At 37.0% G+C, this 23,708-nt stretch overlaps 4 protein-coding genes across 5 annotated transcripts; 1 reads left to right on the top strand and 3 right to left on the bottom strand.

Annotated features, from left to right (window-relative positions):
* Positions 1-39: 39 nt before the first annotated feature.
* On the bottom strand, positions 40-2,961 carry LOC147298500 (plant UBX domain-containing protein 4-like). The gene is made up of 4 exons (XM_086240999.1): positions 2,736-2,961; positions 1,267-1,552; positions 850-945; positions 40-632 (listed from the first exon to the last, which is right to left on the bottom strand). Exons 1-4 carry the CDS (start codon positions 2,870-2,872, stop codon positions 252-254), a joined length of 900 nt encoding a protein of 299 aa, XP_086097125.1. The 5' UTR covers positions 2,873-2,961; the 3' UTR covers positions 40-251.
* Positions 2,962-3,039: 78 nt separating this feature from the next.
* LOC147298499 (uncharacterized protein At4g22160) lies at positions 3,040-3,789 on the top strand. The gene has a single exon (XM_086241006.1). It carries the CDS (start codon positions 3,175-3,177, stop codon positions 3,643-3,645), a length of 471 nt encoding a protein of 156 aa, XP_086097132.1. The 5' UTR covers positions 3,040-3,174; the 3' UTR covers positions 3,646-3,789.
* LOC147298498 (P-loop containing nucleoside triphosphate hydrolases superfamily protein) lies at positions 3,716-10,458 on the bottom strand. Of its 2 annotated transcripts, XM_086240987.1 has the most exons (14): positions 10,228-10,458; positions 9,788-9,948; positions 9,512-9,679; positions 9,001-9,131; positions 8,691-8,829; positions 8,282-8,553; positions 7,528-7,652; positions 6,910-6,953; positions 5,553-5,684; positions 5,242-5,319; positions 4,757-4,839; positions 4,545-4,667; positions 4,128-4,188; positions 3,716-4,052 (listed from the first exon to the last, which is right to left on the bottom strand). In XM_086240987.1, exons 1-14 carry the CDS (start codon positions 10,352-10,354, stop codon positions 3,879-3,881), a joined length of 1,818 nt encoding a protein of 605 aa, XP_086097113.1. In that variant the 5' UTR covers positions 10,355-10,458; the 3' UTR covers positions 3,716-3,878. The 2 variants fall into 2 exon arrangements, with proteins under 2 accessions (XP_086097113.1, XP_086097118.1); XM_086240992.1 differs by lacking the exon at positions 10,228-10,458 and having other exon boundaries at positions 9,820-9,909.
* A 3,153-nt stretch (positions 10,459-13,611) lies between these two features.
* LOC147298497 (serine/arginine repetitive matrix-like protein) lies at positions 13,612-15,300 on the bottom strand. Its single transcript, XM_086252234.1, has one exon. It carries the CDS (start codon positions 14,990-14,992, stop codon positions 13,925-13,927), a length of 1,068 nt encoding a protein of 355 aa, XP_086108360.1. The 5' UTR covers positions 14,993-15,300; the 3' UTR covers positions 13,612-13,924.
* Between the last annotated feature and the right edge of the window lie 8,408 nt (positions 15,301-23,708).

Here is a 23,708-nt window from a genome sequence, read left to right as displayed (position 1 = left end):
ATTTATCAAAACCCGCAAATGAAATAATGAACTCCATGCTTGACAATATAAATTCCCCTGCATTACTAAAAATATTGTTCATAATTGTGCAAGAAAATGCCTTTATTGTCCTCAAAACGTATTTTATAAGTAAACCCACTTCTTGAAAGTTACATATGGAGTAAACAGTACATGTTTTCACGTTCTTAATACTTGGTACAATGGTACATATATAGCTAATGACCAGATAGCAAATATCATGGTCCAGCTGGCTAGAATTTCTGGATCACAACTGAATTGGCAAGACCTGCCTGCTCTATTGTTTGAGTTGGATCATTGAGAAGTTTGGGAGGGAACCCCATAATTTGCAGATGATAATTGCTCGGACTCCCCGGCCTATATGAGTCGATGAAGGTGCGGATGTCACTGATGGTATGTTGGTAGTTAAAATGAGCAATCATGCGGGTCCCATCAGCCAACCTAAGCTGAACTGAGGTTGATGGCAACGATTCATCCACAACCAGGCCCACGGATGGGGTTGGAGCAGTGTTGAGAGGAGTGGATGCAGTGGTTGGCTCAGATGCCACTGGAGTAGAGCTGCTACCTAGAGTTCTTCCTGTACCCTGAAACGGAACATGGCGCTTCACCACTTCCTGCAAGGAAAGAAATATATTAATGACTGGTAGAGTAACACATTCTCCACTGCCCTTCGGGAACAGGCTGCCAAAATTTAAATGCATTTGTAGATAAAATTTCACTGGAGAACCTTCAACTAGAATACTACTGAATGGGTACATTATTGTACTTAATTAATAATGCCATGCTGCAGAACAGCAATGGTACAATGTAGATCTTAAAGAGAGAACTCACTGGGCACTTCTCATTCCTCCTTATTAGATTGACGTTAACTAAGGTACTTCTATCTGCAGGTTCCAGCTCTTTTGGACATTCAGACTTTCTGATGCTCTGTGTTGAGACAGAAAAAAAAGTTAGATATAGAATAACATTTCTGACAATAACATGACAGAGCAGGAGCAACCCAGCGCTTATGTCTGGGCCATTTGTTGCCAGTAATAAAGAGGAACATATAAATATGCAAAAATAATTCATCCACAACATCACAAGAGGAGTTGTACACAAGAGGCAGAAGCCAAATGCACAATGCAATGTTTAATGTACATCAAATAATACAGCAAATAATTTTTAAAGACAATAATCATCAACCTCAATCACAACAACTCATTATTCTTTTTTCTTTCCCTGAGTCAAAACTTCCATTGCTGTTACCTCTAAGAAAGCAGCATTTTCAGGGTCGTCCAACCGCCTCAACGGGCCATCATTTACTGTGAAACCGTTGGACCAGAAAATGATGTTGTGAACAACAGTCTCAGGCTGCTGAGGAGCAGATTGTACACTTTCCCCTGAGAGTAATCTACCAGTTCCAGTAAAGTGTCTTGAGCTTGAAGATGCACCTGAAGGATCAAAAGGCCCCTCTACGGCTCCCAATTGCCTAGCTTGATCAAAAATTTCATCCACATCGTTACCCTTTGAAGGATCCTGGACAAGCATTCCACTGCAAATATTGTAATTACAAATTTTAGACTTCCTTAGCATTTCACACTAAAATATCAACTTCTACAATTGTTAATTTTCGTAAGACGGAGCGTTTAAAAAATACGAATTTATTGACAAAGATTTCACATGAGATTTAAAATGTAAAGAAAAACAAAATCTAACAAATCACAGGAAGAAATAAGAAACTGAGCAGACCATGCATAAAAGCCATACAATTCCTTTCAAGCTAGCTCCAGTGATGCATAAAGGAACAAATCTGCCACACCAACCTGTAAGGAGGGAACTAATCGAATATGGTACCACCTACTGAACTCCAAACAAAAACAGACAAGAAATCTACAAAGCTCCCAAACCACTAAAGGCAATGCAGGCAGAGGGAAGAGACCGCTTTAGCATACCCCTTACACGTGCAGTATCTATTCACTACCACCCTTCCTCTAGGAACTAAGTTATTTGTTCTAAGCATCTTCCAATGTGTAGCTATCCAAACAAAGAAGCTACCCCTAGTGCCGACTTGACACATGACTACTTATCCTGGGAAGCTGATTGATCTCTAATTGAACCTTCTGCTCCAATGATTTAATCCCCTTTTGACTCTGAAACACCAATGTAATAATTGAGAAATGAACCACAAGTTTCTTATTATTAACTAGAATTTCACAAAACTAGTAGCATTACCATTTAGACTAATCCCGTCAGCCTAGGACAATCCCACAGCTTACACAAGATAGTATCTCATTCAGCTGCTTCCCCTAAAACTCGCTTTCATACCATCATTGCTTTCTAATGGAACCGAGAAATGTCTACTGACCATTAGGAGTTCCAGAACGACAAAAAGGAAAATGAAAGCATTATCTACCATTGTCATCCAATTGTTGCCGTATTTAGATCAAACATGTGTAACATTATAACTTGAGTATAATATGATAACAATACCTTCTCTTCTTTCCCAAAAGATAAGAATTTTCAGATTTCTATGTTTCATTTTCTTTCTTTTCATATTCTTGGCAAACAATGAAGAATTGCTAATAAGTTGCATGAACCAAATATGGAATATGGCAATTCTAATGATAACTAATACAAACAAACCATAAGAAGAGAATTTCGCAAACCAAATAAAATAGAATCCAAGAATCGAAGAAAAGGTTAAAAAGCAAGCTCGTATTCAGAAAAGGATGCACCTCTTCTCGCCACCAGTGTAGTACTCCTGGGGGCCATCCGAGTCACTGTCCGAGTCGGAAGACCTCCGGTCCAGATCGGAAAGTGTACGGATGCCTCCGGTTCGCCTCTTCGACGATTTCTTGTCCTCTGACGCCATTGCTATCTGCGAATTGAAACCAGAGAGAGAGAGGGAACGATCTCGATTCTTGCCTTGACTTATCAGCTATGAGTTCGTCATTAATTTCCTATATTAATACATTCAACGCTCTGAGAAGCGCGTGTTCAAGATGTTCTAAAAGTGGGAAATAATTGTATGAGGGCGGTCTCACCTACTTTGTCGTATGCCGAGAGTATATTATTATAATTGTAAATTTGTTTACGTAATATGTCAACCAAACGCTTCATCGCTTTTTCGTAGTTGAAGCACAAAAATCGCACAACACACCAACAACGCTGATAATGGCATTTCAGACCGGTCCAAGGGGACCGAACCGGAACGCACGCAACGCAGTCGATCTCGATGACGAAGATTCTTATTCTCAAGTGCTGTTGAGCTCAGAAGACTCGGACTCGGAGTGCTCCTCCAACTCGGACAGCGAGTCGACGCGGCTGTCGGGATTGGCGGCGAGCTTCCGAGTGGTGTCCGAGTCACTGGTGAGGATGGAGCAGATGGAGCTGGAGATGGCCAAGGAGAGGGAGGCTCTGCGGTTGAAGGCGGAGAAGCGGCGGGTTGAGTCAGAGGCCGAGTTGACTAAGATGCTGTTGCAGACTCAGTTGCAGATCGCGTCGTTGGTTTCGCAACGGCAGAGTGCTGCTCCGAGTCGTAAAAGGAAGCGAGCTGAAGAAGACGGCGCATCATCATCAGCTGTGTATCAAAGCAGGGAAGGAGCTTTGGTCCTCAGCCTACTTCAATGCAATTTGCTATTTTAGTCATTTCATGAATGTTGGGGCATTTACTATATGTAGGCAGAGTGCATGTACTCATTGATACAAATACAACTTGTGCACAATTTATGATCCTTGTAACTTGTAAACAGCCAACTGTATGAAAGAAGGCTTATCACTGCTTTGTTATATGTTTACTTAATGTTAAGAAAACCTAATAAATGGACATCATATACAAAATCATCAAGTACAGCCATTGAATGAGGCATCTAGTAACTCTAATCAACTAAAACCGTAGGCTTGTTTGTGCGAGACTTGGAATGTTGGGTTTGTTGGTGTGGGGAATTGAGTAGACCCTTCCGTCGATTCGTAGCACTCTCTATGTAGTCCTGCAGAGGTGGAAGACGATTGCCTTGTTCTTCTCCATCTTTGGATACTTGTCCTCGGATTATCTATCAAAGCCACGAAAACAAGTTTGTAAAGACTACGATGAGAGAGATTCGAAGACAGACGAGGCTATTCTTTACCTTTGATGCCCATGATCGCTCAGCTCGTTGGCACACGTCTCTTATATCCCTTCCAGACATCCTGAAGAATGGCAGGGGACGAAAATGAAGAAAAATTAAAGCAATATGCATTCTTCAAGCAAAAACAAAGCTTTGTAACAGGCTTAAAAGCCGCAGTGAATAGGAGGGGAACCAAAAAAAAAAAAACAAACAAAAGAGAACATTAACCGACATTCCAAGTTAAAAATCTTTGTTCTATGAACTAAGAATATAATTTTGTTCTGTGAACTAATCCGCACAGCAATTTCTGTCATAACAATGTAAAACAAAGGTCATGGAACCAATAAAAACTTTTAACCGGTGCCAAGAATTGCACAATCCCAGAAAAACAAAAAGGTAAGAGATATTTTTATATGGCAGAGCCTATGTAAAACTTACTCTTCTGTCACTGTTGCCAATTCATCTAATTCGGATTCGGTCAGGTGCTTTGCATACTGTGCTGCTATTTCCTTGCGATTTTTCTGATCAGGTAGGCCGAATGGAATAATTGAATCAAACCGACTGCACAACATTGATGAAAAAGAGAGTAAACAATTATGTCAACTTAGGGTACTGTCATCCCCAACAGAAGAATATAATAACCAATATACCTAATCAAAGCCGGATCGAGGTCTTGCTTTCTATTTGTTGCAGCAATTACAACCACTTTCTTATCCTGTTCAAATCCATCAATCTGCAAGGAAAAAAGGTATATAATAGAGGTGTCGCAATAGCTTCCTTACAGTCTGACTCAAATTACTGAGATTTCTAACCCACTTGGAAGTTGGAGTCACTGTCCGGATCATGCAACTCCTTTTCCCGGGCACATGCCATCTAGATCCGGATGATGACTCCAAACTTTTCTTGGAAGTTGGAGTCACTGTCCGGATCATGCAACTCCTTTTCCCGGGCACATACCATCTAGATCCGGATGATGACTCCAAACTTTTCTTGAAAGCATTTGTAAATAAGCCTTTTCTGTAATTATCAAAAAGAAATTATAAAATTTAGCATGCTTGCTTAAAGGCGAAATTATAAAATTTAGCATGCTTGCTTAAAGGCTCATCTTCTGCATATAATGAGAATCCAATTTCACCTGTCGCAGCAACACTGATAAGATTCTCCGTGTAGCTTCATGCAGATCACTATCACGCGAAATAGCAAAAGAATCGACCTGGGATAGCATCAATGTAATAAGAACCTATGTTATCAAGAAACTTCTACAACTATATAATTCAAACAGAACCTAAAATACAGAAATGCAATCCGACCATACAAAGACAAAATATTATTAGTTGCTCAGATATCATCTTAACACTTGGATGAATACCTCTAAGCATATATAACACTTAGAAGTGTAATCCAGCCATATATAATTAGCCACTAAGCATTAGTTGCTTCAATTACCTCATCAAGAAAAATGATGGCACCATCTGGAAGCTCATTAGCAAGTGAAAACACTTTTCCTAATAACCGTTCACTCTCACCGTAGTACTTGGACACGACAATCTCAAGGGGCACATATAGCAATGGGACTCCCTGCCAAAACACACCTCATTCTCCTTTTTTCATGAACAATATAATTGCAAGTACACAAGACAAATTCAAAATAATAATAATAATAAGGCTTATTCGCATAAATGTCCCTTGAAAGTAACTTTTATTCTCACTTTGCCCCCTTAAAGTTTAATCTTCTCACTTTGCCCCCGAACTTTACAAAGCCTTTCAGTAAGTCATATTCCTTCCAAGTCCGTCAATGACTACGTCAAAAAAGCTGACGTGTCACTCATCCACGTAAGCGACACGTCGGTTTTTTTAACGGAGCCATTGACGGACTTGACTGAATATGGGGTTTGTAAAGTGCAGGAGGCAAAGTGAGAAGATTAAAGTTTAAAGGGGCAAAGTGAAAATGAAAGGTACTTTCAAGTGACATTTGCGCGAATAAGTAATAATAATAATAATAAAGACGGAAAACTTTATGCATGCAAACGTGATATACTGTACAGAGCATGACGCAAAATCAATATATTTGAATTTCTAAAGTTTTTTCAGAACTTAGATTTCATCTGCATGCAAAAGCTTCGAAAGCAAAATTAATCCGCTCACTTAAAAAGATAGATCATCAAGTCAAGCAAGCTGTTAACCAGTGCATTAGCCAAATTAGAACTCGGAAGATGTAGAATGTAGACAAGAAGCACAGATGTATATGCTACTTGCATGTAATGCATTTTTCAGGAACTTATTATTTGAGCAATAACAATTATAGATCTTAGATTCATATGTGTACCAATCCTTGCTGGTGCAAGGGCTAAAAAATACTCAAATACTGGATCTAAGGATCAAGCATCACTCATAGAAGACCATAACAGAAGCCAATGCCTCAGGGAAACACCTCAGCTCATTCACACTTTCTATCAGCACTAACATAACATGGCATAGCTGTCTGAAATCATAAATTCAGGCTCACCTAGAAAATAAAAAGGGATAATATATTTCCAGAAAAAAATCAGGACAAAGAGATGTACCAAAACTCAAAGAAGTTAAGATGATCTTGCTTGGAGTCATATATTATAATCAATCGTAATAGCCTAGTAGTAAACAAATCTTTTTTTAACTAAAAGTCAAATATTACAACTAAACAATGGAACGCATTTAAATAGAATAAATTTTAAAAACTTATGATTAATGTAGAAAGGTTTCTGAGCTTGTGAATAGATAAATAAACAAATTAATAGACCAAAAATTGTAGTGCCTAGCAGCTCACCGCTTGATTAGCAATGACACGAGCAGAGGACGTCTTCCCCGTACCTAAAATTCAACATTCTAAATAAGTTTTCCAAATATCAAACTAATGCATTTGCATATTCTCATAATTTCCAAGGCATGCACAAAAGAAGTGGCAGTAAACATCAACTCACAAAGGACTAATTTTCTTTGGGTAATTCAATTGGCACCCAAAAAAGTGCTCAATACACCCAAATTTTACTGAAAATTTTAATGGCAATTATACCCCTCTTCAAAATTACTAAAACTGACTATTATTTAAAAATAAAATAGAAACTAAAACCTACTTTCTTTAAAATTTAAAAAATGAAAAGAAAAGCTGGCCAGCCATTGCTGGCTTCTTTTTTGTTTAATTTTATACTTTCCAAACAAATAAAAACATTTCAAGGGTGTTTTGGGAATATGCTAGGGTGTGTAAAGTAAAAGTGGTATCTTTAAATTAGATTGTAGGTGTGGAAAGTAATTGGGTATGTTGATCAACTTCTTGTGCGCAATAGATGTATCCATATATAGGTCATTTCAGAAAAAAAAAAAAAAAAATGGCAAATATATATATATATATATACACAGGAGAGTTATTCAAGTTTGAATGGGGAACCTGGTGGACCTTCAAAGAGTACAGCTCGAGGTCTATTTGACTCAAATTTACAACGAGTCCCACGGGCAATATTATCATATATTTCAGGACTTTGCAGAGCCAACAGTACCGTATCTTCTATTTCTCTACAAAATGAACAGTGGCAGTTGAATATAGGTATTCATAAGCACTCTCATGCACACACATAAATGCACTTATACATAAATAACTAAGACACGGAATAGGCAAGAAATGAACTCATTTTAATATTTTACAAAACCAACCACACATGCTCTCCTTCATAGAAATCAGACTATTATAATATAAACGATTAAACTCAACCAGGACACCAATGTTACTACGACTCTTCAAAGAGATAACAGCAATTGTGATTCATGTACAAGAAACAGTTTCATTCCTCATATTAAATATCAAATATGCATGCAACCAACATTCTTGCAGCCTATCCCTGTGGGAACAGCTCAGTGGTGAATTGACTGCTTTCGAACTCGGTTCAAGTGTGGACATGTCCATTAGTTGCCCAACGCCCAAAAAAAAGGCACTATAGCCCAAAAACAAAAGTTAACTGCAATTCTGTTTGCCAGAGATTTTTTAACACAGTGCATCATATTCTACTTCAATTTAACTATTTGTTAAAAATCAAGATTGCACATCTAAAGAACAGATATAAGTAACTAAATTTAAAAACATTAAGGATAATAAGACTTGTAAAACACAACACATGAGAGGATTTCTTTAAAAGATCTTTACCTACCGTTTTTGCTGATCATATCCGGCAATATTGTCCCATGAAATCTCCTTGTTTGAGGAAATCACATTGGGTTCACTAATTCCATAAACTCTCACTCCCATGGACTCAAGACTGGCTATTGATTTCTCTGCAGAAGGCATTTGTGTGGTATTTTCCCTCGGTCTTCTTTCTGAGGTATAGTTCTGCCCTAATTTTCCCCCAGCTAATTGTAAAGCAGACACCAGAGCATCAAGCTCTTTTGGACTCAAGCTTCCCTGCTTCATAAACTCAATTTCCTGCAATAATTTATGCAAATTGATACGAAAATCGCATAACCTTCCAGTTCTTTACATTGGAATATTGAAGCAGCACAAAGTAAAACCATAAATTCCAAAGAGTAATACTTCCATAAACTGCATAAATAAAGACTCACAACTTTATCTGAGGAGGTAATAACTGTTCCGAATACGAGGATGCGCAGATCTCCCTCATGTGTATTCTCATCTTTTAATTCCCCACCAGTTTCCTTCGGTTTTTCTGGGCGAGTTAGCATTAATTGCCAAGCAACTCCACTGTCATAGTTCACAAGTAACAGATAGTACTACTTATCACATTTTGGTTCGTGCAACTACAAATAAAGCTAAACGGCTCAAACAACTGCAACATGAAGTGTAATCCAAAATTGACATAGCTATAACTGAGGATATATTGATAGAAACTAAAAACTAATGGTCTAACAATACCTGTCCCAAGCACGTAATGACATATCTGAACCACCACCAAGCTCTTCAACCTTTAGCCCGAGATGAATAGCAATATTTGCAATCAGTCTTGAAACTTCAAATGCTGGAGGAATTTGGAACTTGATGGCTATCTATATCACATTGTAAGCTCTTATCAAAATCAATTTGAAAAGAGTGCTACACATGGATAACCACATTTAACATAACTAATACAGCATACAAGTAAATTTTCCCCCCTTTACAAAATTCAGTATTCCAAACATGTGATTATCAAGCACGTAGTTTAAGGCATCAACTTTTAAAACCATTTCAGAGTAATGACAAGCAAGAGTATTATATTGCTAAAATGATGTCTGTTCCGAAGTGTAGAGAACTATCACAAATCACTTTGTAATATACCCAAATTGCACCATCTTGTCAACATAATTAATTTACATTTACTGAGTACTTTTCAGAGGAGAACACTGCATAACCAATGATAAAACCTTGGCAGGTGCTCGAGTGCAATTACCTTTTGCCCCTTCACAGAAACAGTAAACTGGGGATAAGAACCACGTCGAATTCCTTTACTTTTGAGCAAGTCTTCAATTTGCTGCCGTTGTTTCTTGGCAATTTCCTCCAGGTCCATATGACTTGGAGTTGCAGGAGAGTCGAGTGGCGAAGAGGGCTTGGAAATATCCTGCAGAATTTTAGTAAAAGAAACAGTAAAATTATTTCAAGAATGCAGTTTTGACCTAGTATGCATTGCTAAATTACAAAAAGCTCCACAAAATTGATGTACATGCACCTCTTCGGCATCTGCATAGGCCACCTCCATACCTCCAACTCCAATCAAACCAGCCAGCACAGCTGGAAACATAAGATATCGTCTGGGACCATTCAGGTTTGGCACAGATTTCGGCACCCGAATTTCAGATGCATTGGCATGAAACTGATGCTCAAGGGACCCTGCATTTGTCAATTACAACCATGAATTTCTAAAACCATGCATAGATAGGCACAGAGGAAACTAAACTTATCCGATTCCCTGATAATAAAATTAACATAGCAACTCAATAATCCACGGATTACATCATAAAAGTGACAGCTACCACATTCATAGAAGCACTATTATCCACTGCTACATACAAAGACATCAAAATGTCTAATTCACTCAATTACAAAATCTTGAAATTATGAAAAATTACACAAAAATTATGAGTCTAGAGGAGAGAGAGGGGGGCTTACGCTGATAGAGAAGGCGGGGATTTGGAAGGTTACGTGAGCGAGCACGTGGAGTAGGGTTTAGGGTTTGAGGCATGAGGATTGACCGCCATTGCCGAGCTGGTCTGACTATGCGTCCCAAAAAGGTCATAGTGTGTGTCTCTGAGCTTTTACTGTATTGGAATTTTGATCTCTATGTTTGTTTTTATGCGAAAATGTGGCGCGGAATGCCACGCCCAGTTAAATATAGCTGCCGCCGACAGTGCCACTACGCCTTTCTGGAGCCGGTGACTGCATCACAAGGTGTTTATGAGATGTTTGTATGGCCCGGCCCATCCTACTTTTCTGGCCCAATGTTGGTCAAGTCATGTCCATTTAACTGGCCCAAAGCTTTGGGCCATTTCTAATAGTTGGGAAGGGGATGGAAATGTCACATATTCTACTAATATAGCAAGAACAATTTGCTCCCAATTATCCAATACAAAAGTCCTTCACTTCAATCTTCTGACAGAATTTTGGGCTTTAAAAAATGTCACGGCCTAGAGATAAGAGGGTGCAACGAAGTAGAGGTTTTCGTTCTTTTTGTGTAATTTTGATAGAAAATATTGATGAAAATATTAAGTGAAAGTAAAAGATTGCGCTAGTAGTAAATCCAACTTGTAACAAATGATTGTACGACAAGCAAATGAACAACTCACTTGTCTAGGTTTTTTTTCTATTATGGCTGTTCTAAACTAAATAGTGGCACGCCTGCAATCACACCAAAAGGACGAAACTTCTACTTTGATTTGTGGCCTCCTATCTCAAGTAGGGATGGCCATTTGACCCAGTGGGCAGATACCCGCAGCCCCAAACCCATTCCATTTAAATTTTGATATACCCATACCCATGCCATACCCATTACTATTTTCATGGGTATTACCCATACCCGCCCACCAGATTAATGGGTTGCCCAAACCCAACCCATTAACCCACAAATTTTTTTTTAATAAAATATAATTCTAATCAAATAATTCAATTTTTTGAGGAAACACTTTATTATTTCATTATCTCTCTGGTATTTTTTTCTTCCTCTGCTAGCTTTCAAGGCTTTATATTAATCTCAGTATAAGTCTAACTTTGAAAAATTAGTCTATTTTCTATATGTCTACTTAACTAGGATGAAAAGCAGCTGCTTGTTAACAATGAGTGCTTAGTAGTGATTCATGGAACGAATTACAAGCTATGCTTGTCTACAACACCTCAGGTGGAGACATGACAGTAGCATCCACTAGAAGTAAACTGCAAACGATACGTCACAAGCAATTTTAATAACCGTATGGGATGATTTTCCGGAGGAAGGATTGAATGCAGATGATAAAGCAGCTAAAGCTTCAGCTAACCAAAAACGCTACAAACCACAGAGACACCTATATACCCATCCAATGTGAATGTGCCACTGCCACCAGTAGAGCATGAATACCAACATTGAGCAAGCGAGCGAGCGAGAGAGAGAGAGAGAGAGAGAGAGAGAGAGAGAGCTCACAAATGTTCCCTACTCTGTGATCTCCGTTGGAAATATAGCAGCCTCTGTGGCTCTGTGTTAAGATTTTTTGTTTTGTATATTTGGATACCCATGGGTATTACCCAAACCCATCTTATCTTTATATGGGTTTTATAAAAATCCCCATACCCAACCCAAACCCAATAATAATGTCTCAAACCCATCCCCTAATGGAATAGGTGTTGCGGGTACCCACACCCATGGGTCAAATGGCCAATCCTAATCTCAAGGCTGTGACATTTTTTGAGGCAACATAAATTAACCGAATGATCACCATAGCTAGCATCTAAAAAACTTTCTCAGACTTTTACAATTTAACACTTGACATACTAATAAAAATTTAAAAATATCCAGCTATAGTTGGAAGATGGGGTGGTGCGCCCATCTCTGATCAACCATGGCAAGGTTTTTTTAAAAAAATATATATATCAGTACATCCAAAGTGAAATTGGAATTTTCTTGAATGCTGGGTGTAGTAATCAAATTTTTCGGTGCATTTTGGAAGCCTTTTATTCATATTTAGTCTCCACTTATTCTTAACAATACTTAGGAACCAAAAAACAACTAAACTATTCTCATATCACCAAAGTGAAAAAAAAAAAAATACAACTAATTTTGATGATTTTAGTAGTACTTTTGTTTATTAAAATTGTATGAAACCAAACTTATATAGTTATATTGGAGAGCTATGCCCATTTTATTAATTGGGCCAAGAGTCCACCATTTCCTTACCTACCTCTTCCTCTACGAGAATTGACTGCTGATTTAAGCAGTGAGAAAGACGGTCTATGAATTATCTGAGATGGAAGCAGGTGGACATTTGACAGTACCAGTTCACAATGCATGGATGTTTGGCAAACGAGAAAATAAAATCACCGAGAGTGAAATATATGTGAAGCTGATTTCGGTTTTCATTCATTGAATAATAGAGTGACAACGACCACTATTTATGCATGTGCCATATATTATCTAGGCTTATCCTCACTAATTCTCCCTAAAAGATAAATTTTTTTTTCTCACTTTGCCATTTTAAACTTAAAACGTATCATTTACTACACAAACTTTCATTTTTTTAATGGATTGCTCGATTCTTCCTAATCCGTTAATTTTTTTGTTAAAAATGCTGATGTGATGCCCATAATAAATTGGACACATAGACACCACATCAGCTTTTTTAACATAAGAGTTAATGAAGTAGACATAATCGGGCAATCTATAACAAAGATGAAAGTTCAGATGGCAATCTATAACAAAGATGAAAGTTCAGATGGTAAAGTGATACAATGTAAGTTTGAGGAGGAAAGTGAGAAAAAGTGTATATTTCAAAAAACATTAGTGTGAATAAGTCTATTAACTAACCAATGAGCTAGAATAACTAATTACTAACAGACTTAACTGAGTTCAACTAGAAAGCTGATCATGGAACCAAAAGAGCCATAAACTCAAATAATTAATAACTTTTTTTCGGTGCGACTGTAATACATGGATGAATTAATGCACAGTCACAGAAAATTTACTATGTAATCAGATTGTATGGCCACGAACCATTAATTTGTGGGAGAAAAAGGACCATTTATATTTATGGAGAATTATGAGCATGATAGCATCCGAAAATTTGTATAGACAAGAAGGAGCTAGCTAGTTAGTACCAAGTAACCAATTTTGTGAATCCTTAAAAGCCACCCACCAGGCCACCACTTTGTTTTTCCTTTTTCTTTTCTTTTGTGTAATGAAGTCAAATGCAGGGCCTGCAGGCCATCACTTTCATACGAAGTCATGTAAAGTCATTTTAATAATTTTTATGCATGCTTGGAGCCTTGGAACAAGAAATAAATAAATAATAATCACAAGAGTACAAGACTGTATATAATAAGCATATTCTGTGTATCACAGTATAACCCTCAAGAAGTGAAATCAACAAACTAAATATAAGAAAATTATACAACCAAACTGAATATAATAAGCCGTTTTAATTTCTGTCGAGAAAGCTACTTTTTGATTAATTAAATTTACATGTGAAAAAGCAACTTTTTTTCATTTTCTTTTTCCGGTTCTATAATTCTATTGACAAAAAGAAAATTAAACAAAATCAACATTAGACTCTTTGTAATCACATAAATAAGTTTAAGTTTATATATGCTTCAAGAAAATTAAATAGTGAGAGAGGATTAATAACACTTAATACACCTTCTTAGTGAAAAGGCTGCGCAGATTAAAAAGATTACCACCAACAGCCCCAGCATTACCAACACCATCTCCACCTCCACCGTGACCGCCGCCGCCACCACGGTGGTTCCCACCACTGCCGCCACCTCCGCCGCTGACTCCTAAAGCACTATTCTCGTCGCTTCTACAATTCAAATGGCTTCTATACCCAATACACATGGGAACATTCAAATTCAACACTCTAGTTTTTGCACCACCGCCGGAGCCAGCGCCGGCTACGGCTGCCGTGTTTTTACTCCGGCGACTCTCGGGTACTTCTTTTTTGGTCCCCTTATCGGCATTCCGAACCTGTGGTTCGGAGGAGCTCTTCCCGAGGCCCGAAGCTCCGCGCCGAACCTGCCAAACCGGGCTGGTCCGACCCAAGTGGACTCCGCCCCGACCGGGACTCGCAGGCCACTTTCTCGACTTTGACTCGCCCGTTGAGTTGCTCCTCGAACACGGCGCGCTGTTCACCTTCCGGGTTCCCGGAGCTCCGAATGTCGATTTGGGTCGGGTACACACATTTCCGGCGGATCTACTGCGTGAAAATGGCCATATATTGATGTTCAACTCCGCCGAGCTTGCTCCGCTTCCACCCTTTCGCTCTTTCTTCTTGTCTTTCTCTTTATCATTCTCGTCGGTGGCTTTAACGGTCTTCTTCTCCCCCTTCTTGAAAATGTCCCTCCACCGCTTCGACGCGGTTAGTACAGAAGCTGCTGCGGTCGACTCGGCTGATAACTTGGGTCCCGGGTCGGGTTCGGGTTCTGGGTCAGGAACATGCGGTTCTTCTGAGATGGGTTTTGGATTTGGGTCAGGTGGGTCGGACTGGTGGTGGTTGTGAGAGGGGAGGAGGTGGAGAGGGAGGAGAACACCGTCGACAAAGAGCTCGTCGGCGGAGAGAAGATTGGGTTGAGGGCAAGAGGGGTTTCGGACCATCCAGAACTCGAACTCGGGCGAGTTGGAATCGGTGCTGGTTCGTCTTCTTCCGCTGCTGCTGGGTGAGAGGGTTGCGGGTCGTGGTTTGAATCTGAGGCTGTCCATTGAAATTGAAATTGAGAGAGAGACAGAGAGAAAGAGACAGAGACAGAGACAGAGTAGTGGGTGGGAATTGGGAGGTGGGAAGTTTCTTTGTTTCCTCAGGAGTCAGAAGTGAGCTCAGAGTTTCAGAGCTTCGGACCCTACAAACAATTAAGAAAGGAGAATGAGAGTATTAAAAGCAGAGAGAGAGAGAGAGAGGGGTTGGGTTGGCCCGGTTGGGTGAATCGGGTCGGGTCCATTTATGCATGGAAGTAATAGCAAGGTGAAACGAATGCCATGAGAAAGATGTGTTTTCTTACTCTAGGAGAAGAATGATGGTGAGGTGATGTCCCCCTGCGTTCATTTCTACCAATGAGTTTTATCGGCACTAGGCAAAATAATATGTTAGGTATACTCAGACGCGTTTGGCTTGAATATAAAATTGTCACAATTTGACTATTCAATTTAGCTAAATACAATGTTTATGCGTGCAAGTGATCATAACTATTTACGCATATATAGACTATTGACTGTTCCTTGGCCCAAAAAAAAAAAAAAAAGACTATTGACTGTTCAGTAAATTATCAATTTACACGTATGTAGACTATTAACCAATGATATCCTACATCAATCAAAAACCATTATTTACATTCGCGTAAACAATTCACGACAACATGTTTATTAACCATTAAGATTTTCAACTATCATTAAATGTTGAATCTTTGAATTCTGCTTAAAATGTTATATAATGTATTTATGGGGTTAACTTCCTAAGTCATTATCATATCTCCTAATTCATTATCATATAATTTCTAAGTAATTTATGCGTTAACTTCTTAACTATCGTTTGACATGTTTTAATTTAAATTTCTTTTCTTAGAATCTTTAATTTAATACGATTTTATACATAAAATAACCCTCTTCATTGCTATGATTTCTACGTAATTATATACATCTTGACTCATTGGACCTCCCTTATTCATGTATAACTACAGCTACCTATATATAGTTGTACACATTCATTTCTCAATTTTTTATAGTTGTAACATTCTTAATTTAGCTTTATGTCATTTTAGTCCTCCATTCCCATCTTTGTTCACACAGTAGAGTAGAGTAACCAAATGAAACATACATTTCGTGATACGATCCAATCAGAGACGGATCCAGGATTCCCAACTTGGGGGGTCATGTCAGGTGGAGCTTAGTGCCGCGAAGCGGCGGCAAAATTTTTTAGGGACCGAGCAGGTGACCAGCTTCGGTGGTGAAGGTTGGGTTAGTGGGTTGGATCTGTGTGGTGTGGGTTTTGGGAAATTTAATTAAGGAAGAGAATAAGAGTGACTAAGTGAGGAGCACACTACACACACACACATAAGTTAGTAAATTCAGGAGATTTTTTTGTCTCGAAAAAATTCTTAAAAATATTGAGCAGGTGAGGCGTTGAAACCATTTGGCCATTTTGTTTTTTTCTTAAATTGATATTTATATGTCATATATTAAATGCTCTTAACAATGTCAATCAGTGTAAAAAACAAAACAAAAATTTGCCTAGAGCCGAACCTAAGGGTTTAGTAATATTAACAATCAACCTAAAAAAAAAACTTTTTAGTTAAAAAAGGTGCTCCACCAACTGGTATTAGCCCATTCCAATTGGTTTCCTTTTCAACTAGGCCCAGCCCACGTAGCCTTAAGTCAGCAGTATTCGCCTCTCACTCTTAGTCTCTGTTTTCTCACTCTCTCAACTCTCAGCTCTCACTCTCTCTCACTACTCACCAGGCATCCAAATCATCACCACCCCCAGGCTGAGAGAAGTGAGGCCGTAAGGGTTACCGTCCAGAGAAGGGGGGTCGCCGTCCAGACACTCGGGGGGTCGCTGTCCAGAGAGATGGGGTATTGTGGGCTTCTCGGCTGGCCGCCGGGGGGTCGCCCGACCCCCCACCTTTGTATGTGGATCCGTCCCTGAATCCAATTCAAGTTTCTAAAACAATAGGATATTCTTATTTTGACTGCAACAACTTCAATATCTTTATTTTCTCTATGGAAACTTCAATACCTTCTAGTTTCAATGTATATAAATTCATGGCCCTTAGTTTTCTCCTTTCAACAAGTTTCAATGTATGCAAACTTTTTTGGGTTGGATTTGTAAAAGGCCAATGCTATTCAGACCACCCTAAATTACTAAGTTGGCCACCCTATTTCAAATTTCCAACTTTACCCTTAAAACAAAAAAATTTCAATTTTGTTCGTTGGGTCATTCGACAGTTATCTACCGAAATATTTATGGTTATTCGACAGTTATCTGCTGAACATTGGTGGATTATTCGGTGGATAACTACCGAATGGAAATGAAAAAGGCATTCGACAGTTATCTGCCGAAATATTTGCATTTATTCGACACTTATCTTCCGAACATTGGTGGATATTTTGGTAGATGACCACCGAATGAATCTGGGTGATTTTATCATATTTTTGCAATAAAGGGTAAAATAGGAAAACAATTGAAAAAAATTTATTAGGGTGGTCAACTCAGCACAAAAGGGTGTAAAATGAGAGGAATCAATGCAAACTTTTTTTTTTTGGCTATTAATCAATGCAAACTTACCTTATGCATAATTGTATCATGTCAATGAAAGAGAAAGTACACCCTAATTCACCATCACCATTATTTTTCTGAAAACCTTTCATCATAGGACAGTGGAAAATTGATATGGGTATTTTGGTGATGATAATCCAATTATTAAGAAGCTGCAGACAACATATATACAAACAAATTAAAGTGGATTAACACTTAACACCAAATAGTGTGGCGGCCAATGTGAAGTGAGGCTGATGTCATAGTCATATCAAGGTGCCATGTGGGGTTTCAAACCAATAATGGGTTGCCTACCCAAATTCATGGCCATGGCATCTCTCCTTCATTATTAGAGTGCATGTCGTTCTAAGCGTTGACATTCACCACCATTATTATTATCTCTCCTGGTTGGTCATAAACAGTCCATTGATCCAAAAATATCGAACATAATCATAGTACTCCTATTAGATTTAATTTAGTACATCATACATGAAATCAAACACTCCCTAACTCAAAAGTTATGCATATATTATTCCTTAATAACTATTTTGAGACTTTGTTTATAAGTGTAGATTGTATAAACTATAAAGTGTATCTTTTACTTTTTTATTTAATAGGCATTGGTTATGAATCCATCTCAATTAATGAATTCTTCACATGCTAGTGACATTGATTATGTGAAAAGAGTGTTATATATATATATATATATATATTGTTGCATGTGAGAATTTTTTCCTAAGTTGATCGGAACGAGTGTAGATTGCGTTTTCATGAAACAATATTAGAGAATTGAAATTCGAACTCAAGACCTTGAGGTTCCATTCGGTTCACATAATAGAGTTCTTTAAAAGCCAATTCATATTCATTTTTTTTTTTTTTTATGTAGAAGAGAATGCAAGATTCAAATTCCTATAAAGCATGAAATATTTTCTTAAAAGTGTATTTATCAAATATGAGAATGAAATTGTTTTTCTATTCTCAAATCCTAAGTGTAAAGGTAAATGTTATTAACCATTAGAATTAAATTTGTGTTTAATTCTCACTTTCTCATATTATTATTATTAGTTGACTTGTTTTCTTTAGCTGGCTGCGGGCTGTAAATTATGTTCCTCGTTACCCTAGAATATCCACCATCAAATATTGGACACAAGTCCAAGCCATAAACTGACAGCTTGATGTGGGAAATAAGTGTGAAAAAATTTATCAATTTAGTTTGGCCCATTTGGGCTTTTCAACCACTATCAATATACTCCATGTGATGGGCATAAGTAACTAGGAATAAAATAAGATCACACGGTTGGAAATTTGGAGTGGTGCCATATCCAAAACTTAGGACCCTTAGGTGTACAAAATGACAATAATTTGGGTGGTGGACCTCATAACAAATAAGATGATGGGTAAGTTGTTGTATGTGGTTCAGTGGTTGCAATGGTGGTGAACCCTGTGGACCTGGAATCTAACACAGCAATCGGGAATGGCTGAAAAGGATCGATATCCCTTTTTTCCCTTCTGTTAATGGCGTTTGTTTGCAGGCAAAATGATGAGCCATGTGAAAAGCAAAAACAACTTATTCCATCAATGCAATGGGCCCCATCCAAACAGACCCTTGTTGATGCATAGCAACTCTCTATCGTACGTGTCCTTTCAATACCTGATATTTAGCTGTGTGGTGTGTTATGTTCAAATCCATATGTCCATTACTAAGCTTGCTTGGGTGGCATTAAGGTGTTTTGAGTGAAGGGTTGGTACTATATATAGGAAGAAGAACTGGTCATTAGGAAAATGAAAAATATAAAGATTAAATAGGTTAAACTGTGATTGGTTAGTAAAGAAGGATCACCGTGATAGCATGAGCCTACTATTAATCCAAATTTAACACCGATATTGTCTCCTACTTGATCATCATAATAGACAACAGTTATGTGATTTATGTCAAAAAAATTTGGTGTTATTAGTAGTGTATTAGCAATGAATTACCCACTTGTACATTATAGATTATTGCATAATTGATATATATATATATTTTTATATCTATTAACTTGTATCAAGTTATACAACTCCAATAATATTTGGTACGTAGGAAATAAGACACAGCCTGTCATGAAGCAGAAAAAGGTCCAAGCCCCCAAGGCCTCCAATCTTTACCGGGACAAGAACACATGATATATGATGTTAATAGGACTATGAAAGGGTCCATTTCTTTAATTTTTTCTTTTGATGGGTTTAGAGATTAGGTGAAGTATTCTCTATGAGAATGTATACTTCCCAAATATTGCTACCCTTGGAGATTTGACAACAAACATAAAACATGTGCTATACGACAAAAAACCTATCTCTTCTTTTCCTTTTCCTTTTTTAATTTTTGGGGTTGGAGGAAGCAAAAACATAGATAGGTTCACATAATCACATGACAAACAGAGACAGTATGGGGTGTAAATTTAACTGTCATTTGGATTAGTAGAAGATGGTGGGCCCCACCTCACTCCCCCAACTAGGCTTCACGTCCACAGCCCAATACCTTATCTAGTAACCCTCGAGAAACCCACATCCAAGAACCATGAGCCATCGAGCCATAGAGTAGAGTCTAGACCACTAGACCAGTGGTTCAGGTTCGAACATGGCAGGTTGGCACCCAAGGGTTCCGACCACGTAGCACTAGGCCTTGGGCTTCGCTATTTTCGCTACCTCGATCATTACAAATACACACTGCCCGTTGATGCTTATAGTTATGAGTTATCAATTACAATTCCTAAAACTTCTATTCCTTCCAAGTTTTTACTGCACAACACAACCTTGTCTCCATGCAAGCCAATCCTTTCTTGGGTTTGTTTTGATGTGATGGTTACCAACCATTTTAAGTGTGGAATTCAAAATTGCAATTTATTTGGGCTTCAGGGCAAGAAGATATAACACCGTCTCGATAAGTTCATTTTTACTCACACAGTGAACATTATTATTATAATAGATAAGTGATACGTGTTATTTATCCGTTATTGTAACATGTGTTATTCATTTATTATCGTGATAATGTTCATTATGATGAACAAAAATAAATCTCTATCTCAATTGCATGTTGACTAATTCATATTTATAATATTATGGAAAATACAATTCTAATATGAAATAATCAATACTTGTTAAAATTATGTCGTTCTGGGGTAAAAGTTTTCTTTTTGTATTTGTGTTTATTATTTAGTTCTTGGCGAGCACATTAATCTTAGCTCAAGTGACATGAATATCAGAATATGTACATAAAATAATTTATGAAATGAGAAATTTGTTGCGAAACATCTTAGCCCTAATAAAAGTAAGAAATTTGTTGAGAAATAGAGATGACACTTCTTTTTCATTATGTTACTTCAACTTCTGGACATTACAAATATGCTTTATTCTCAAAGGAGTGCTTGGCTTAATCAAAAGATCGATTTTGCTTTTTTTTATCACAGATCGAAGAGTTAAAGATTTGGCACGGATCGAAGAGTTGAAGATTTCATTTAGCATACAATAATACAAACAGTAACAGGGTGTGAGACACACGTGAATATTATGATTACGTGGGCACAGGAGATTACAATGCCAAATCAGCAGAGCATGTGATTCAGGGAGTTGTGGTTGGGTGCAAAACTTTTTTGGTTAAATCAAAGTGAGAGAGAGAGAGAGAGAGAGAGAGTAGAGTGGTTGCACACAGCGCATGCACAACACAAGCAGCCAAAAATCACATTAAGATAAAAGCAGGATTGCAGAAAGCACAAATTCGATGTTTTTAAGTATGGTTTTTGTCCATTGTCATTTTTCCAGGTGCCACCCAATTAAGCTTTTACATTATTATATATGTGGACCCAAGTACCCAACTCTCCACACAACACATTTCCAATGAGCTCGTGGATGAGTCATGATTTTTGATAAAAATGAATGTCATTTGCCTCAATAATATATTAGACTATAGACTGAGAAGACATCATCATACGATCATATGCCTTTGCTCCCTCTGCTCGAGTTCATCACACGTCTCATCTAAAAATCTATTCTTTTCACAATATAAACCTTTTTTGGTTCCCCAAAAACTCCACTGAAATTAAGCTAAAACCCAGAGCCCATTGTCCAGCCAACCGGCAACACCGATATAGATCATCGCTAATTAAGCCTCTATATACATGTTTCACCCTATTTTTCTGGTCTCTTTACGCAACCATATATGCGGCAATTGCACGTATTACTAGAGATATCAATTGCTTTTGTAATTTTTCGTTATCAAATGATGTGGCAAATAAGGTTTTATTACATTTTATCCACTTAAATTTTGGAGTCGATCTCATTTCATCACCTAAAAAAAGTTGTGCCAATTTATAACATAATTTAAAAATTTGTTGCTATATACCACTTATGACTCATTTTATCTAAACTTTTGTTAAAAATAAGGGTGTTTTAGTCTTTTCAAATTAATTTTCTTTGTTTTTTTTTTCTAATAATATAAACTTGAAAAATACCAAACACCTTTATTTTTAACGAGAGTTTAGACAAAATGAGCCAGATGTAGTACATTGCAACACATTTTTAATTCATGTGATAAATTGACACAAATTTTTTTTGGATGGTGAAGTAAGATCGACTCCAAAGTTCATGTGGATAAAATATAAAAAAACCAACAAATAATATGACTTGTTATAAATAAATAAAGACTCATAAGCATATATATAAACAAATAAACACTACTATATTAATTTTTTTTGTTCAGAAACTATCATCTATGGGTTTTAAATTTAGGATTTCTTCCCACAAAATAAAAAAAGATTAAGGATCATTCACTAAACCAAATGGTTATTGGCAAATATATTAGTTTGAATTTAAATAGTTAGGGATTTTAATCTCAAACTTATAAATAAGAGGAAATTACAGATTTCGTCCACTTATTTTATACCTAGTTCAATTTTGGTCCACGATCTTTTTTAAGTTCTGTTTTGGTCCACTAATTGTTTCATTTGTTCAATAAAGGTCCAGATTTGTGACTTTAAATCTTTTGGGTTGTGTTTTCTTTAATTATAATTGAAGTATAAGTTATATTTCATCATTTTTTAGTCATAAAAACAAATTTGGAGTATTATAATCTAAGAGAATTGAGATTTGGTGAAATTTGAAAAATTGGCAGTTTTGGGTACCATACTTTAGGGTCAATTATCTTGAGTTTTAGAACTCCAATTTGAATGATCTTTATATGGTTGTAAAGAAGAAATGCATAGCTTTAAAACAAGTATATATTTGCTAAATTTGGGTGAGATTTGATAGGGTAAAAAGCATGCCAAATTTGAGAAAACAAATCTGGACCTTTATTGAACAAGTGAAACAATTAGTGGACCAAAACAGAACTTAAAAAAGATTGTGGACCAAAATTAAACTAGGTATAAAATAACTGGACTAAATTTGTAATTTCCTCTATAAATAATGTTGCAAAGATACAACCTAGAAATACAAGAAATAAGAATGAATAAACTTAAAGGTCCGTTGACTTTAGGTATCAAATTGTAATATTCATTTTAACTACCAAAACGTTTATGTCATTTCACTTTAAATACTAAATTTCAGTTTAGGTACCAACTTTAAAAAACATAGTTATACCGAGCTGTGATTGTCTAACAGTCATAACTTTTTTATTGATTTGTTGTTTTTTCAATATTTGGAAGCCTTAAACTTTCATGTTTAGTCTCTGAGTTATAGGACTTCATCCCCCAAACCTAAATAAAAACATTAAACTCTTATAAATTTTGAATTTTTATGAATTTGAAACAATCACAACTGTGACTGTTCGACAATCACAACTGTATAGCAAACCGATTTGTGACCTAATCTAAAATATCTTGCTCTAGGTTAATACATAAACAAACAAAAATTAGTGTCTTACTACTTTACTGAACAACTTTGGATATTTGGTATTTAATCTTAACTTTTTATACTTAAATGAGATTTAGAGGTGGAGAAAATTTTTTTTATGACCAAAGATGTAGTTTGATGACGTAGTGTTACTATTATACATTTGTACTCAAATTATAATATTGTGTGCAATCATTAAAATTGAAAATCCCAAAAGGTTTTGAATAAGCCAAGCATACTACTTGTATAGCACGACTGTCTCATTGAAAAATCTCTTATTATTATAATTTGAATAAATTTATAACG

The sequence above is a fragment of the Dryas octopetala genome, chromosome 1 (genome assembly GCF_963921425.1).
Source record: "Dryas octopetala chromosome 1, drDryOcto1.1, whole genome shotgun sequence".
In the NCBI taxonomy this organism is placed as follows: domain Eukaryota; kingdom Viridiplantae; phylum Streptophyta; class Magnoliopsida; order Rosales; family Rosaceae; genus Dryas; species Dryas octopetala.
The sequence above is the reverse complement of the archived record's forward strand: the minus strand, read 5'-3'. Positions and strand labels throughout refer to the sequence as shown.

What these genes read in the sequence shown, in the direction of transcription:
- LOC147298498 (XM_086240987.1), bottom strand. Translation starts at nt 10,354, where the DNA reads ATGACCTTTTTGGGACGCATAGTCAGACCAGCTCGGCAATGGCGGTCA. An exon ending in TCATTACGTGCTTGGGACAG is followed by an intron (nt 8,830 to 9,000) that starts GTATTGTTAGAC and finishes GAACTATGACAG; the next exon opens with TGGAGTTGCTTGGCAATTAA. An exon ending in CCATCATTTTTCTTGATGAG is followed by an intron (nt 5,320 to 5,552) that starts GTAATTGAAGCA and finishes ATGCTATCCCAG; the next exon opens with GTCGATTCTTTTGCTATTTC.
- LOC147298497 (XM_086252234.1), bottom strand. Translation starts at nt 14,992, where the DNA reads ATGGACAGCCTCAGATTCAAACCACGACCCGCAACCCTCTCACCCAGC.
- LOC147298499 (XM_086241006.1), top strand. Translation starts at nt 3,175, where the DNA reads ATGGCATTTCAGACCGGTCCAAGGGGACCGAACCGGAACGCACGCAAC.
- LOC147298500 (XM_086240999.1), bottom strand. Translation starts at nt 2,872, where the DNA reads ATGGCGTCAGAGGACAAGAAATCGTCGAAGAGGCGAACCGGAGGCATC. An exon ending in AAAATGCTGCTTTCTTAGAG is followed by an intron (nt 946 to 1,266) that starts GTAACAGCAATG and finishes GTCTCAACACAG; the next exon opens with AGCATCAGAAAGTCTGAATG. An exon ending in GGAGGAATGAGAAGTGCCCA is followed by an intron (nt 633 to 849) that starts GTGAGTTCTCTC and finishes CTTTCCTTGCAG; the next exon opens with GAAGTGGTGAAGCGCCATGT.